The sequence below is a fragment of the Thunnus thynnus genome, chromosome 20, assembly GCF_963924715.1.
Source record: "Thunnus thynnus chromosome 20, fThuThy2.1, whole genome shotgun sequence".
NCBI lineage: Eukaryota > Metazoa > Chordata > Actinopteri > Scombriformes > Scombridae > Thunnus > Thunnus thynnus.
The window spans coordinates 28,193,389-28,206,715 of record NC_089536.1 but is presented as its reverse complement, the minus strand read 5'-3'; the positions used below and the strand labels follow the sequence as shown (position 1 = coordinate 28,206,715).

Below are 13,327 nucleotides of genomic sequence, written 5' to 3'. Positions count from 1 at the left end.
TTCCTTTGAAGTTGCAAATTTACAACATATTCAAAATCATGTAACCCAGACAGATATATTTCATTTTCTGATTTGGCATTTCAACCTAGTCACTATAGTCTACGCCTTAAACATCTGAAATGTGGAAGTGCTTCCTTTGTAATTGTGGCTTGCACAGATTCTTCTTTTTGTTCCTTCCAATCTATGATTAAATACCTACAATTTATATCTATAACCAGTTCTTCTTCTCCTCTATTTCTAATCACAGGAAACATTCCTATGTCAAAACCTTGGGTTAGCTACCACTTAAAGGAACCTATCCCCTAACATTATACAAGACATTCCTGTATGATAGACACTGCTACGTCCGCTGCCAAACAAGGCATTTCATCTGCCTCCATCTCAGCTGCCCAGTTAGATTTCATCTAACCCCAGCTGCCCAGTTAAATTTCATCTAACTGGGCAGCTGGGGGAACCACGCTCAACCCAAACGACTAGCTCCCAATCAACACTCTATGAAAACCCCCAAGTTCAAATACTTAAAAAGAAACAAACACGTCTGAAACAGAAATGGAAAGGGAAGGACAATCAAGAAGATGAAAAAATATCAAAAACCTTGCAAAACAACTTGAATGGACTGATGAGCACAGAGGAGACATGTCAGACACAGAGGGTGGTGAAAAAGATGAACACATGGAGGTTGAAGTGGCTGATGTGATGTGCTCAGGTTTGAAAGATATCGTTAAGGAAATTCAGGACTTTAAAACTGAGCTAAAAACCACAGTTCACCACATTTAAGAAAGAAATTTAAGAAGAAATGAAGGAAAAACTCAAAGATTTTAGGAGGGACATCGACCAAAAGCTCACAAAAATCTATGAAAGAGCAACCAACACAAACCATGAGTATTGCAGGAGCCGAACAGAGAATTGGTGAGATAGAAGGACATAAAAGATAAAAGATGCCTGTCCTGCAGAGAATATTGCAGGACAGGCTCACAGACCAAGAAGGAGGAAACCGACAAAACAACATCCATATCTTTGGCCTAAAAGAGGGAGTAGAGGGCAGCTCCATCTCACAATTCATTGAACAACTTCTGAAAACCAAACTCTCCCTGCTGACAGAAACAGATCTACAAATACAGAGGGCACACTGAGCTTTAATGCTGAAACTGGTCTCTGACAAACCTCCAAGATCTATGTTGTGTGTCCGTCTGACGGAGCTCTTGCACCCATGCTTTAGCTCAGGCTATACGACAGAGTGATGAATTAAAGGGAATTAACATCAAAGGACAGAAACACATAATCAGCTTATTTGCGGATGACATCATAATATACCTAGAGACCTCCAATACAAGCTTTACTCAGCTGAAGCACCTTATAAAACATATATGGTGGTAACTCAGGATACAAAATAAATGTGAGTAAAACAGATTTTGGCCTTTAACCATAATCCAACTCAAGAAATTAGGAGAACTTTCCAATTGAAATGGGAAACTATTAAATATCTTGGTGTGACTTTAACAAAACAACTTACTCATCTTTATTAAGCAAACTATGATCAGTTTCATTTTCAGATTAGAAGAATCACAGAGATGGTCAGCCTTGACATTAGACTTTAGCTCAAAAATTGAAATAATCAGAATGAACATTTTCCCTAGGCTGTTGTATCTTTTTCAATCTCTTCCTATTAAGATTCCTCAAGAAAAGTTTAACATTTGGGTTTTAAAACTCTAAAGCTTGAGTTTCTTGCCTGCTTGTAAGTTGCTTTGGATAGAAGCGCCTGCCAAATTACAAAATGTAAGTATCATGTCGTGGTCAGTGTGCCTGTTATTATACCCTGTAGTCCAGCAGTGGTGATCTGGGCACGGAGGCAGTTGCCCATTTCTATTAGCTGTTGCTTCTCCCTGCTCAGGTGGGCAATATAGGACGCTGCCTGCTTCAGCCTAGTGTGCAAGAGAGGAGGGTTGCTTCTAGTACGCTGAATATTTTCAGATGAACCACCAGACATCAGACCTAAGGCCAGCTGCTGCTGCCACAGATAACGGTTTGCCTCTTGGAGCTGTTGCACCAGCACATTCTGGAAGGAAGAAGAGATGAAACATGAAGAAACTGGGTCACTGAAGCAGTTTACAGAATATATTCCCATCATCTCACATAACTAACTGGTGAACTGACCCTTTAGAAAACTACCACTGGGCGAATGTTATATAGTACTGAGATATAGTAAAGGGAAATTATCTTTCCAACTTTTGACATTTATATGTCACTAAAAAGACCAGGATCTTAAACTACACACCACTGCTCTGCACAGACACTAACAGGTCAACCTTAACTAGTTTACTGATTTCCTCCAGTACCTGTTCCATGATGTTGGTGGGATCAGATTCCATACGTGCCACTCTGACCTCCTGCTTCCTCAAAGCAGTCATGTTGGCACATTTCTCCAGAAATAGACTACCTGAAAAGCCATCCCACATACAACAGGAGAAAGATAAATGAAGAAAAAGTTAAAACACAAAATGTCTTTTTTTAAATACAACTAATACAAATAACACTCCAATTGAGATAAAGACTGCAGGATTTAAGAGAAATTATGTGTTAAGCTGTCTGAGTTTTGGACAGCCAATAATTACTAGAGAAGAGTAGCCAGTTTTTTATCAGCTGAGCATGGATATGATCACAGGTTTCAAAGTAAATCTCTGATAAAAGGTACATTGAAACTAAAGCTTAGACACTAATGATGTGTCTTGCCTTTCATTACCTGAGACTTAAAGGACATCTTTATTACTATAAAACATTCAGCCAATGTAGCAATGTGGGTAACTTACATGATATCACAAAATAAGTATAAACATATCAAAGTGTCACAGTCTCCTCAGTTCCTCTCTGCAGCCACACTCTCTCATCTCCCAGCCCTTTGCATTGCTCTCTGCCTCTGTACTCAGCCCAACACGCTCCTCTTATCTTTGCCAATCTCAACCTGTTCACCCCAGACTTTCCTTCCTGTTTTCCACACCTCATCTGTTGCCACTGTAATTGTCTGCACCTGCTGCCCATCCCCTCATCAGCTCCTCAGTACATATATGGGTCTCAGTCATTCATTCCCTGCCAGTTTGTCTTTGTTTTATCATTGTATACTTAGGTTCTTGCCAACCTGATTCTGATCCTGTTCTTGCTGTTCCTGTGGTTTTGACCTTCTTACTGTTTTTGACCTGTCTGCCTGCCTTTTTCCCTTTGGACACGTTTGCCTGATTTGGACTGCTTCCTTGTTGACTACTATAAACCTGTCTTTTGTATTTCTTCAATTAAAGCCCTCCTCACTCAGCCAGTCTGTCTTTGGTGTTTGAATTTAGGTCTTTCACCTATCTGCCCCATATACACCCTTGTGACACCAAGGGGTTGTAACATTGTTACACTGCTATTGTTACACACATGATTGTTGTTATTCTGTCCCCCCCCCCCCTTTCCCTCTTTCTTTCTCTCTCTCAACCCAACCGGTCATATATACAGATGGCCGCCCACCAAGAGCCGGGTTCTGCTTGAGGTTTCTACCCATTAAAGGGGAGTTTTTCCTTACCGTTGTCGCCAAGTGCTTGCTCATTGGGGAATTGTTGGGTCTCTGTAAATTAAAGAGTATGGTCTTGACCTGCTCTATGTGAGAAGTGCCTTGAGATGACTTTTGTTGTGATTTGGCGCTATATAAATAAAAATTGATTGATTGGATGATTGCTTCAAAAAAACCAAAGGCCAAGGTTATTACAAATCTTACATTCACTTTAAAATAACAATACTTATTTATATTTTATATATTTTGGTCTAGAACAGTGCCACTGGAGGGCAGATCAAAACATGCTTGTTAATTCCTTATCATTGTTACAAAATTGGCACAAGATTGCACTGTTCAAGACCTTGTATGTTTTATAGTTGCTTTACGGCTAGAATTCTGTATAGTGACTTTAACTGAAATGCTTGCATGTTGGAATCTTTAATTGTTTCATATATATACATATACATATATAGATACAATTTGATGTAATGTAACATAATTAGCTTACAACTGATTTTCATCTACAGTCCCTTTAGCAGGTCACAATTAAAACATATAACAGAACAATAACAGTGCAAAGCAAAAAAGCCCCACACAGGACACATAATACAAAATACAAAGCTACACACAATAGCACATCACATACACCCACATGTCAACTAGAAATTAACAATGTAAGCTTGTCAAATTGAAAGCAAAATTATTTGCGTTCATGAGAAGACCATGAAATAAAATGTAGAGTCAGTGGTTACAATAATTATACAGTTATAATCCTGCCCTGAAGAAACCTGTCCATACACCTCAGTCAGTTCATTATTTTGTATCATTATCTTCTATCATATTAATTTTTTTTTTGAAAATTTCTTTAAAAAATAGTGGTTTGTTTTCTATTTTGAGATTTGAAATGAATAATGAATCAACATGCTCAACCTAATTATGTATAGATGGGTACTGAATCCTCAAAGGCACAAATCAAAAATCAAATGTAGGATAACACTTCACTTAAATTGTTCATTGGGGGTGGATGAAAAAATCAATTCACTCGATTCCACTCAATTCTGTGAATCAATTCACAAATGTCAAAAATTGATTTTCTAAATGTTAGTTAATTACGTGGTGTTGACCGAACAAAAAAGGCGGAACTCAATTGCAAGGGCAGTGCAGCACCCGGACAGTCTACAAGACGCGCATACCAAGGTTATCTTGTGGTACATCTTCAAAAAATGGCATTTTTTGATTTAATGACTTACCTTAATGAATTACTTTTGCAAGATGAACGTTAAAGCTGGAGTACTGGACTTTTGTCTCCTCTTTCTGTCAGAGAGAGCAAAGGGGGGCGCTAAGCTGTGACTGTATGACAGGCATGGAGCTCGCTCTCATGTGCACCCTGAATTACAGGCACACAGAGAGGGCCAGTAAAAACAGAGAGGGCAAAATGGGGGAGGCAGGTCAAATAATTTTTTAAGCACTGGGGTGGGACTTATGTTTTTTTATTTTGGCGTAGGGAAGGGACATACAACTTTAAATGGTTGCATTTTGTATTTATTTTAAAGTCATTTTTCCTTTTCAGAATATGTGTTTTACCACTGTATGGTGACAGGAGTGAGGAAATAAACCACTCAAACCTGCCTATTCACTGTGCTGGAATGTGAAGGGTTAAATGAAAGAAGCCCCTTTTGTCAGTTTATCAGGATTTTGCACCTCCAAAGTTAATGGGAAGAAAATGGTACTTTAAGCTCTGTAATTGGCGGCCCAGCTACAATTTATAGCAGAGGGCTGAGTAATTTCAAATGACAGTAAAACTTACCAATCATAACCATATCTTCTCTCTAAATGGGTGGGCTTTGTTGTCGCTACTTTATGACAAGTTCGGCCCACTGTGTGCTGTGAATGGCTCCACACCTTTACCATGCTGGTACGCCTGTGGTATGCCGAGTAGGCAGAATCTGCACACCATTGGACAGTAATCGTAGCTGGCAGATACACCAGATCTGTCAGGCCCTCTACCTCTGCCTTGCTGGCAGCCTCTCTCCCCCTCCCTTTCCCTCTCTCTGTGTGTGTTTGATTGCAGGAGTGGAGTCAGGTGTGTGGAGTCAGGTCACCAGCTGCCAGTCATCATCATACTGCTCAGCTTCAAATACCTGGTCCCAACCTCCACACTCTGCCAGATCATAGACGAAGTCACTTTGTCAGTCACGTTCCAGCTCCTTGAAAATCTTGACCTCTTGAAACCTTTTGTTAACTCTTGTTTCTATTTGCCTGCAGCAATTCCTGGCCTGACTCCTGCCTCTGACTCCCTCCTGATTTACCTGCTCTGGATCTCCTCTATTCCCTCCAGCCCTGCGGACTCTTCCTGCCCTGCCCGTTCCCCTGCTCTGCTCTACCCCACTCAGCCCCCTGCACCTGCCCCAGCCTCAAGTTCGACTGCCAGCCTCTGCCCCCCACTTGCCACTTAAGACTTTGCTGCTCCTTTTTTCCCCTCAACATCAAGTTGTAATAAACCAATAATCTGATTCCAATTTCTGGTCTCTGTGTTCTGCACCCTGGGGTTCTGTGTACCAGATCCCCCTCCTCAACCCTCTAAGCCAGTGTCTTTATCCCAGCCCCGCAACCCTACAATGGAGACCTTGGTTCCTGCCATGCGTTCTTAACCAAGTGTTCCCTAATCTTTGAATAGCTGCCCAATACCTATGCCACTGAGCATTCCCGCATCTCCTACCTGATCGGGTTATTGACTAGAGCCGCCCATGAGTGGGCGTCAGCTGTGTGGGAGAGGCAAGGTGAGATCTGTTTCCCCTATCATGAGTTTACCCAGGAAACGTGGAAGGTGTTTGACCACCCTGTCTGTGGCAGAGATGTGGCCACACGACTCCTCTCTCTCCACCAGGGTTCCCACAGTGTTGCCGACTTGGCTATTGCGTTCTGGACTCTGGCTGCTGAGAGTGGCTGGAATGACGAGGCTCTCCACGGTGCTTTCCAGAAATCTTTAAATGACTCTATTAAGGATGAACTGGCCCCTCTGGGATGAACCCCTTGATCTGGACCGATTAATCTCTCTGGCAATCCGGATAGACAACCGGCTCCGCGAGCGCTGTAGAGAAAGTCAAGACTGCAGTCTTTCCCAGTGCCATCAGCCACTTCTCAGCGACCACTCCCCAGTTTTCCTGAGCCCTCCCAAGTCCCCTCCAGCAGCCCAGAGCCTAAGCCCATGCAATGAGGTTGAGCCAGTTTGACTCCTGAGGAGAGGGCACGCAGAATAAACTCCAATTTCGACCGGATCACTATCTCTCCTCCTGCCTAGTACGCCCAGCAAAAGGGCCAGCTCATCTGTAATGGGAGAAATACAGGTGAGCTGAGCAGCCAATCCTTCTCCCTCTCGACTACAGCTACCTGCCTCCCTCTTGTGGCGCTCGCAGTCCTTAAACCTCACTGCCCTCATTGTTTCAGGAGCAGATGAGAACTTCATAGACCATAATGCAGCAGAACAACTGGGATTAGAGAATGTGGCCCTCAAGACCCCCCTAGAAGCTACAGCACTCAATGGGACAGTCCCAGTCATGCTCCTGCTCTCCAGAAATCATCAAAAGAAGATAAGCTTACACATAATTATCATATCTTAAAGAGCTTATAGTACTGTATTACCCCACTAGAACACTGTGTTCCCAGAATGCAGGCTTACTGGTGGTTCCTACAGTCTTTAAAAGTAGAATGGGAGGCAGAGCCTCCAGATTCGGTCTGGGGGGCAGACACCCGCTCTATGTTTAAGAGTAGGCTTAAAACTTTCTTTTTTGATAAAGCTTATGGTTAGGACTGGCCAGACTCGCCCTTTATCAGCCCTTAGTTATGCTGCTATAGGCCTAGACTGCCCGGGGAACTTCCCATGATGCACTGAGCTCCTCCCTCCTCCTCCTCTCCATCTGTATGCATTCATGTAACATCAATGCATGTTACTAACTTGGCTTCTTCCCCTGAGTTTTTTGTGCTTTCTCATCTCGCAGGAAACCCTGGGTTGCAGGCTGAGCCTTTGCAGTCCTTCGCAGTCCTGTTGGTGTCCTTCCCCGGTTATTGCTATGATTGTTGATACTCTGTCCACCCATTGGTGCTTGGCTATCCCTGGCTCAAGGTTCACAAACCTCATATAGAGTGGTCTCTGGGTAAGATTGTTTCATGGCGCTCATTTTGTCACACTAACTGCTTACTCTCTGCCATAGCCCCTGTCTTGTCTGAACCACAGACCCTGCCAGAGCCTCCTGACCTGTCTTCAGACCCGGAGGTTTATCATGACCTCGCCCCTGTCTTCAGTAAACATTGTGCTCTGTCCCTGCCACTTCACCATCCATATGACTGCTCCATCCACCTCCTGCCTGGTGGTGCTCTCCCAGCAGTCTGCTTTACAATCTCTCCCAACCTGAACATGAGGCAATGGAGAAATACATACAGGTCTCCTTAGCAGCAGAAATCATCAGACCATCTTCATCTCTGGTGGGTGCGGGGTTTTTTTTTTGTTTTTTTTTGTGGGCGAGAAGGACGGAACTTTGAGACCTTGCACTGATTAGACCTTGCACTGATTTTAGGGGCTTAAATAACATCACTGTCAAAAATAAATACCCCTTGCCTCTCATAAGTTCTGCTTGGTACCACCATCTTCTCCAAACTGGACCTGCGCAATGCATACAATCTTGTCTGCATCCGAGAAGGAGATGAGTGGAAGACTGCATTTAACACACCCATGGGCCATTTCGAATATCTGGTTATGCCTTTTGGTCTGACTAATGCCCCTGCAGTTTTCCAGGCTTTGGTGAATGACGTCCTCCATGACATGATCAACCGATTTGTTTTTGTATACCTTTATGATATCCTGATCTTTTCCTAGACCAAGTCAGAACATGAGCAGCATGTGCGCCAGGTCCTACAGCGCCTCCTGGAGAACAAGCTGTATATGAAAGCAGAAAAGTGTGAGCTCCATGTACCTTCTGTGTCATTTCTCAGCTATATCATTGCACAGGGGCTGGTGCTGATGGATCCAGCTAAGTTGACAGCTGTTACAGAATGGCCAAGACCCACTAACCTGAAACAGTTACAACGCTTTCTAGGCTTTGCAAACTTTTACAGGAGGTTCATTAAAGATTACAGCTGCATAGCTGCTCCGCTCACTGCCCTCACCTCCACTTCCACTCCTTTGCTGTGGTCTCCTGAGGCAGTAGCGGCCTTTAAAGACCTTAAGAACCCCTTTGCCTCAGCACCCATCCTCATCCAACCAGCTCATCAGTTTGTTGTTGAGGTGGACGCTTCAGACAGCGGGGCAGGTGCAGTACTATCCCAGCAATCATCAAATGACAATAAACTTCATCCATGTGCCTTTTTCTCCTGCAAGCTGTCACCTGCTGAAAGAAACTATGATATCAGTAACCAGGAACTTCTTGCTGTCAAACTGGCTCTAGAGGAGTGGCGTCACTGGTTGGAGGGTACTGTCTAGCCCTTCATTGTTTGGACAGATAACAAGAATCTCTCATATACCCAATCTGTCAAACAACTAAATTCTCGACAGGCAAGATGGGCTTTGTTTTTTGGTCATTTCAATTTCTCTCTCACCTACCATCCAGGTTCCCGTAATGTCAAGCCTGATGCCCTGTCCCAACAATTTACTGTTGAGGAGTCAGCTGCTAACCCAGAACTTATCCTGCCACCCACTTGCTTAATTGCTTCAATCACCTGGGAAATAGAATCATTGGTCAAGCAAGCCCAGCATCAACAACCAGACCAAGGTAACAGTCCCACTAATTGCTTGTTTGTCCTATACTCTGTTCGTTCCCAGGTGCTGCAGTGGGCCCACTCATCTCACCTGACCTATCATCCAGGTGTCACCTGGACCATTGCCTTCCTCTGTCAGAAGTTTTGGTGGCCCACCATGGACAAAAACACCTGGTCCTTTATCTCTGCCTGTACAGTATGCACCCAAAACAAGTCTTCAACCAAGTCCAGATCTGGCCTACTCCGTCCTCTGCCTGTCCCCAGTTGGCCGTGGTCCCACATCGCTTTGGATTTGTAACTGGTCTCCCACCATTGAACGGTAAAACAGTCATTCTCACCTTAATAGATCACTTTTCCAAAGCTGCACATTTTCTTGCTCTATCCAAACTTCCCTCTGCTTGGGAGACTGCAGACCTGTTGGTGGACCATGTCTTCCGCTTGCATGGAATCCCATCTGACATTGTGTCTGACAGAGGCCCACAGTTCACCTAACAGGTTTGAAAGGCATTTTGTTCAGCCCTGAAAGCCATGGTCAGTCTGTCTTCTGGTTATCACCCCCAGTCTAACGGCCAAAGCGAGTGGGCCAATCAGGAAATAGAGGCTGCTCTCCGCTGCATCACCTCTGCTAATCCGTCCACCTGGAGTGCTCAATAGCCCTGGGTGGAGTATGCTCACAACACCTTACCTAATGCCTCCTCAGGTATGTCCCCTTTCCTTTGCTCCCTTGGTTATCAACATCCTTTATTCCCTGCACAGGAGCAAGAAATAGCTGTCCCCTCTGTTCAAGCTCCCATGCGCCGCTGTCGCAGAACCTAGAAGCGAGCACTTTCTGTCCTCCTCTGCTCCTCATCTCGGATCCAGAGCCAAGCAAATTGCCACTGCACGCCTGCGCCCTCCTACACACCCGGCCAAAAGGTATGGCTCTAATCTAAGGATGTTCCCCTTAGAGTGGACTCCAAGAAATTGGCTCCCCATTATGTGGGTCCTTTCGAGATTGAGTCAGTCATTAATCCATGTGCTTGTCCACCTTAAGCTCCCTGCCTCTCTCTCCGCATCCATTCCGCCTTCCATGTCTCCCAAATTAAACCTATCTTTACCAGTCTGTTGTCCCCCCCCATGCCTCCCCCTCCTCTGTCCTCTGCCCAGGATCATTGATGATCGCCCTGCTTACTTGGTCCGGCAGCTGCTGGATGTGTGCCGTTGGGGTCTGCAGTATCTTGTGGATTGGGAGGGTTATGGCCCTGAGGAACGTTGTTGGATTCCTCGTTGCCAGATTCTGGACCTGTCCCTTCTCTGGGACTTCCATCGGTGGCACTGTCAGGCCCTCTACTTCTGCCTAGCTGGCAGCCTCTCTCCCCCTCCTTTTCCCTCTTTCTGTGTGTTTGATTGCAGGAGTGGAGACAGGTCACCAGTTGCCAGTCATTATCATCATCCTGCTCAGCTTCAAATACCAAGTCCCAACCTCCACACTCTGACAAAGTAACTTCGTCTACGATCTGGCAGTCATGTTCCAGCTCCTTGAAAATCTTGACTTGTTGAAACCTTTTGTTAACCCTTGTTTCTATTTGACTGCAACAATTCCTGGCCTGACTCCTGCCTCTGACTCCCTCCTGATTTACCTGGAACCCGCTCCGGATCTCCTCCATTCCCTCCAGCCCTGCGAACTCATCCTGCCCATTCACCAGCACCTGCCCCAGCATCAGCCTCAAGTTCGACTGCCAGCCTCTGCCCCCCCCCTTGCCACTAAAGACTCTGCTGTTCCTTTTTTTCCCCTCAACGTCAGGTTGTAATAAACCAATAATCTGATTCCAATTTCTGGCCTCTGTCTCTGTGTTCTGCACCCTGGGGTTCTGTGTACTTCCACATGCTACCCATACAAACACAGTCAAGGGAGACTGATAAGACAGAGAACTGATGAATGTCATACAGGCTTACATAAAATCATATGAAAATTACTGATTACATGTTCATACATGATTGCAATACAGACAAGTATTCATTATGTGTGTATGTTTTCAGCTTGACCCAATGACCTAGGATGTCCTCATAGGACCAGTCTGTGACAAACAGCACTGGACACTTGTGGTGAGAATTTACATACACTACCACAGAGCAGATTGAACCATGTGTAGGAGTGTCCAGATGGTTGGTGTGGTACTCTAGCATGATTTTAATTTGATAATTCACCCCCTTTATATGACTTCATATGTATTATGAAGGTCATTTATCCAAAGGAGCACTTTACATTGACCCCTTAGGTGACACCCCTGACCACATGAACAAAGGCAAGGATATGACAAGGCAAGTTATACATCAGTGGTAATGTCATAAAGATTTTCTTGATTACAAATGGCTAAAATTTTGCTATTCTACATAGCCTTTATGAGACACAGACATATCAACATCTCATGGTGGACTTGCGATACACTAAACCATCCCTGACAGCAAGACTCAACATCCTGTGGGGCATTTGTCTGCAAGGTATGAGTGCAACTGACCCTTTGTTGCATACAGCTATTGAATGTTACTGATTATACTGTATCTTGTGTAGTTTGCAGAGCTTCTCCTAACTGGTAGGGTGCTGGATTTCAGTACGAATGAAGCTGCTATCACTCAGTTGAGGAGGGAAATAGCTTGTAGACTGATCACTGATTCATGTTCTTTTTTACATAAATTTTTTCGGTCAGTGTATCATCATGCATGCATTAAGGGGTCATTGAGAAATTAATTACATATATGTAATGTGCTAGAAAACTTGTCAGAACTAGGCAGAGCATGAGCATGAGAGCAGAGCATAAACTGTTCTATATACTTACAAATGTAATGTATTACTAATCTACTGCCATGCTTTTACTCAGATCCAGTGTACAGCATGCAATCTATGATTCCATTGGATTTGTGTTGGAGGACCACCATTGGAGCAGGACTTTTATTGTCCAGCATGTATACTGTAACAGCAGGAAGAGGTAACAATCTAAAGCCTTATTCTCACAAAATGCTAGCTGTTAATGAAAACTCAGTTTGTAGAGCATTCTCTTATTGGGCTTCACTACTCTGAAATGCTTTTCCTGCAGAAACCTTACTCTTTTTGTTCTCCAATGCCTGTCTTGCAATCAGTGTTTGACAACTGATTTATGATTGCATTTTTGGAAGTGGTTTTGGATAGAATAATTTCATAAAACACCATGCTTGGTTCATTTGGAGTAAAGCTCTTGAACACTTAATGACATAGAGGTCTGAGTGGTTGCCCATCTGTGTTTTATTTTACTACACAATATACACAAAAGAAAGGAAAACGACTGTAAATGAGGTCCATGTTTTCAGTACTGTGTTTAGGGTAGACTATTACCACTTGTATTACTCACCCTGTGGCTCAGTGTTTATTATAACTGATATATTATTTAGCGTACTTTGACAGTATTGTCTGAGTTAGATCGTCACTGTTTAAAAGTATATCGTTATCATAATGTGTAACGTTAGTGTCGTAGGGGGCTACAATGTAGTGGTCAATATGTTTGTAGCCTAGAGGAAAAGAAACTTGATAAATATGTTCAGGTATTTTCTCAGACAAGTCCAAGGTAACCAGTTGTTTTGGGTAAACCCAAAACAAAATGTTACCTGGATGCTGACGTACTTTACCAATACGTGATGGAAGGGGGCAAATGTGAGAGCTCGAGTGGCTCAGAGCAATAAACAAGTGGTTAGTGATAGAGATCATTTTGCTCTAGTGAGATCGAATCCAGCTTGATGCGATCTTGCAAAGATTATATTTTGTTAAATTTCTTTTTTCTTAGGTGGCTGTGATATAACGCTCACTTATACAATCTCATTCGCCGCAGTAGATCTGAGATGCAACTTGGAAATCACCAGTTATATGTTTGTGAATGTGTGAGGAATCTGCTGATAGAGGCAGAAAACAGCTGCTACTGTTAGGTACAGAAACCAGTTAGCTTGAAAACCAGTTGTGATATAACACTGATGCGATGCAATGCGTATTTGCATCTATTCGCGTCTTTGCATTGACTTTGTATGTATTCTCGCCATGTGAAA

At 43.7% G+C, this 13,327-nt stretch overlaps 2 protein-coding genes and 1 long non-coding RNA gene across 8 annotated transcripts in view; 2 read left to right on the top strand and 1 right to left on the bottom strand.

The window, feature by feature from the left end:
• The window catches only part of ccdc57 (coiled-coil domain containing 57), a 120,144-nt gene that overhangs the window by 30,639 nt on the left and 76,178 nt on the right, over positions 1 to 13,327 (bottom strand). For all 4 annotated transcript variants that reach the window (XM_067576133.1, XM_067576131.1, XM_067576132.1 and 1 more), the window contains 2 exons: positions 2,337 to 2,437; positions 1,816 to 2,056 (listed from right to left, as the gene is read on the bottom strand). In XM_067576133.1, the coding sequence (XP_067432234.1) occupies positions 1,816 to 2,056; positions 2,337 to 2,437 (342 nt within the window). The remainder of the gene's footprint in view (positions 1 to 1,815; positions 2,057 to 2,336; positions 2,438 to 13,327) is intronic.
• LOC137171936 (uncharacterized) lies at positions 5,859 to 11,089 on the top strand. Its single transcript, XR_010924846.1, has 2 exons — positions 5,859 to 5,944; positions 10,975 to 11,089. It is a non-coding gene; the product is annotated as an uncharacterized lncRNA (long non-coding RNA).
• On the top strand, positions 5,937 to 11,089 carry LOC137171935 (uncharacterized). Of its 3 annotated transcripts, XM_067576136.1 has the most exons (6): positions 5,937 to 6,873; positions 6,974 to 7,680; positions 7,761 to 8,481; positions 9,342 to 9,596; positions 10,034 to 10,192; positions 10,424 to 11,089. In XM_067576136.1, the coding sequence occupies exons 3-6, from the start codon at positions 8,466 to 8,468 to the stop codon at positions 10,615 to 10,617; spliced, it is 624 nt and encodes a 207-aa protein (XP_067432237.1). In that variant the 5' UTR covers positions 5,937 to 6,873; positions 6,974 to 7,680; positions 7,761 to 8,465; the 3' UTR covers positions 10,618 to 11,089. The 3 variants fall into 3 exon arrangements, with proteins under 3 accessions (XP_067432237.1, XP_067432236.1, XP_067432238.1); XM_067576135.1 differs by having other exon boundaries at positions 6,974 to 8,481; XM_067576137.1 differs by lacking the exon at positions 5,937 to 6,873 and having other exon boundaries at positions 6,890 to 8,481.

What these genes read in the sequence shown, in the direction of transcription:
- LOC137171935 (XM_067576136.1), top strand. An exon ending in TGGTCTCCCACCATTGAACG is followed by an intron (nt 9,597 to 10,033) that starts GTAAAACAGTCA and finishes TTCCCTGCACAG; the next exon opens with GAGCAAGAAATAGCTGTCCC. An exon ending in CCTACACACCCGGCCAAAAG is followed by an intron (nt 10,193 to 10,423) that starts GTATGGCTCTAA and finishes TCCTCTGCCCAG; the next exon opens with GATCATTGATGATCGCCCTG.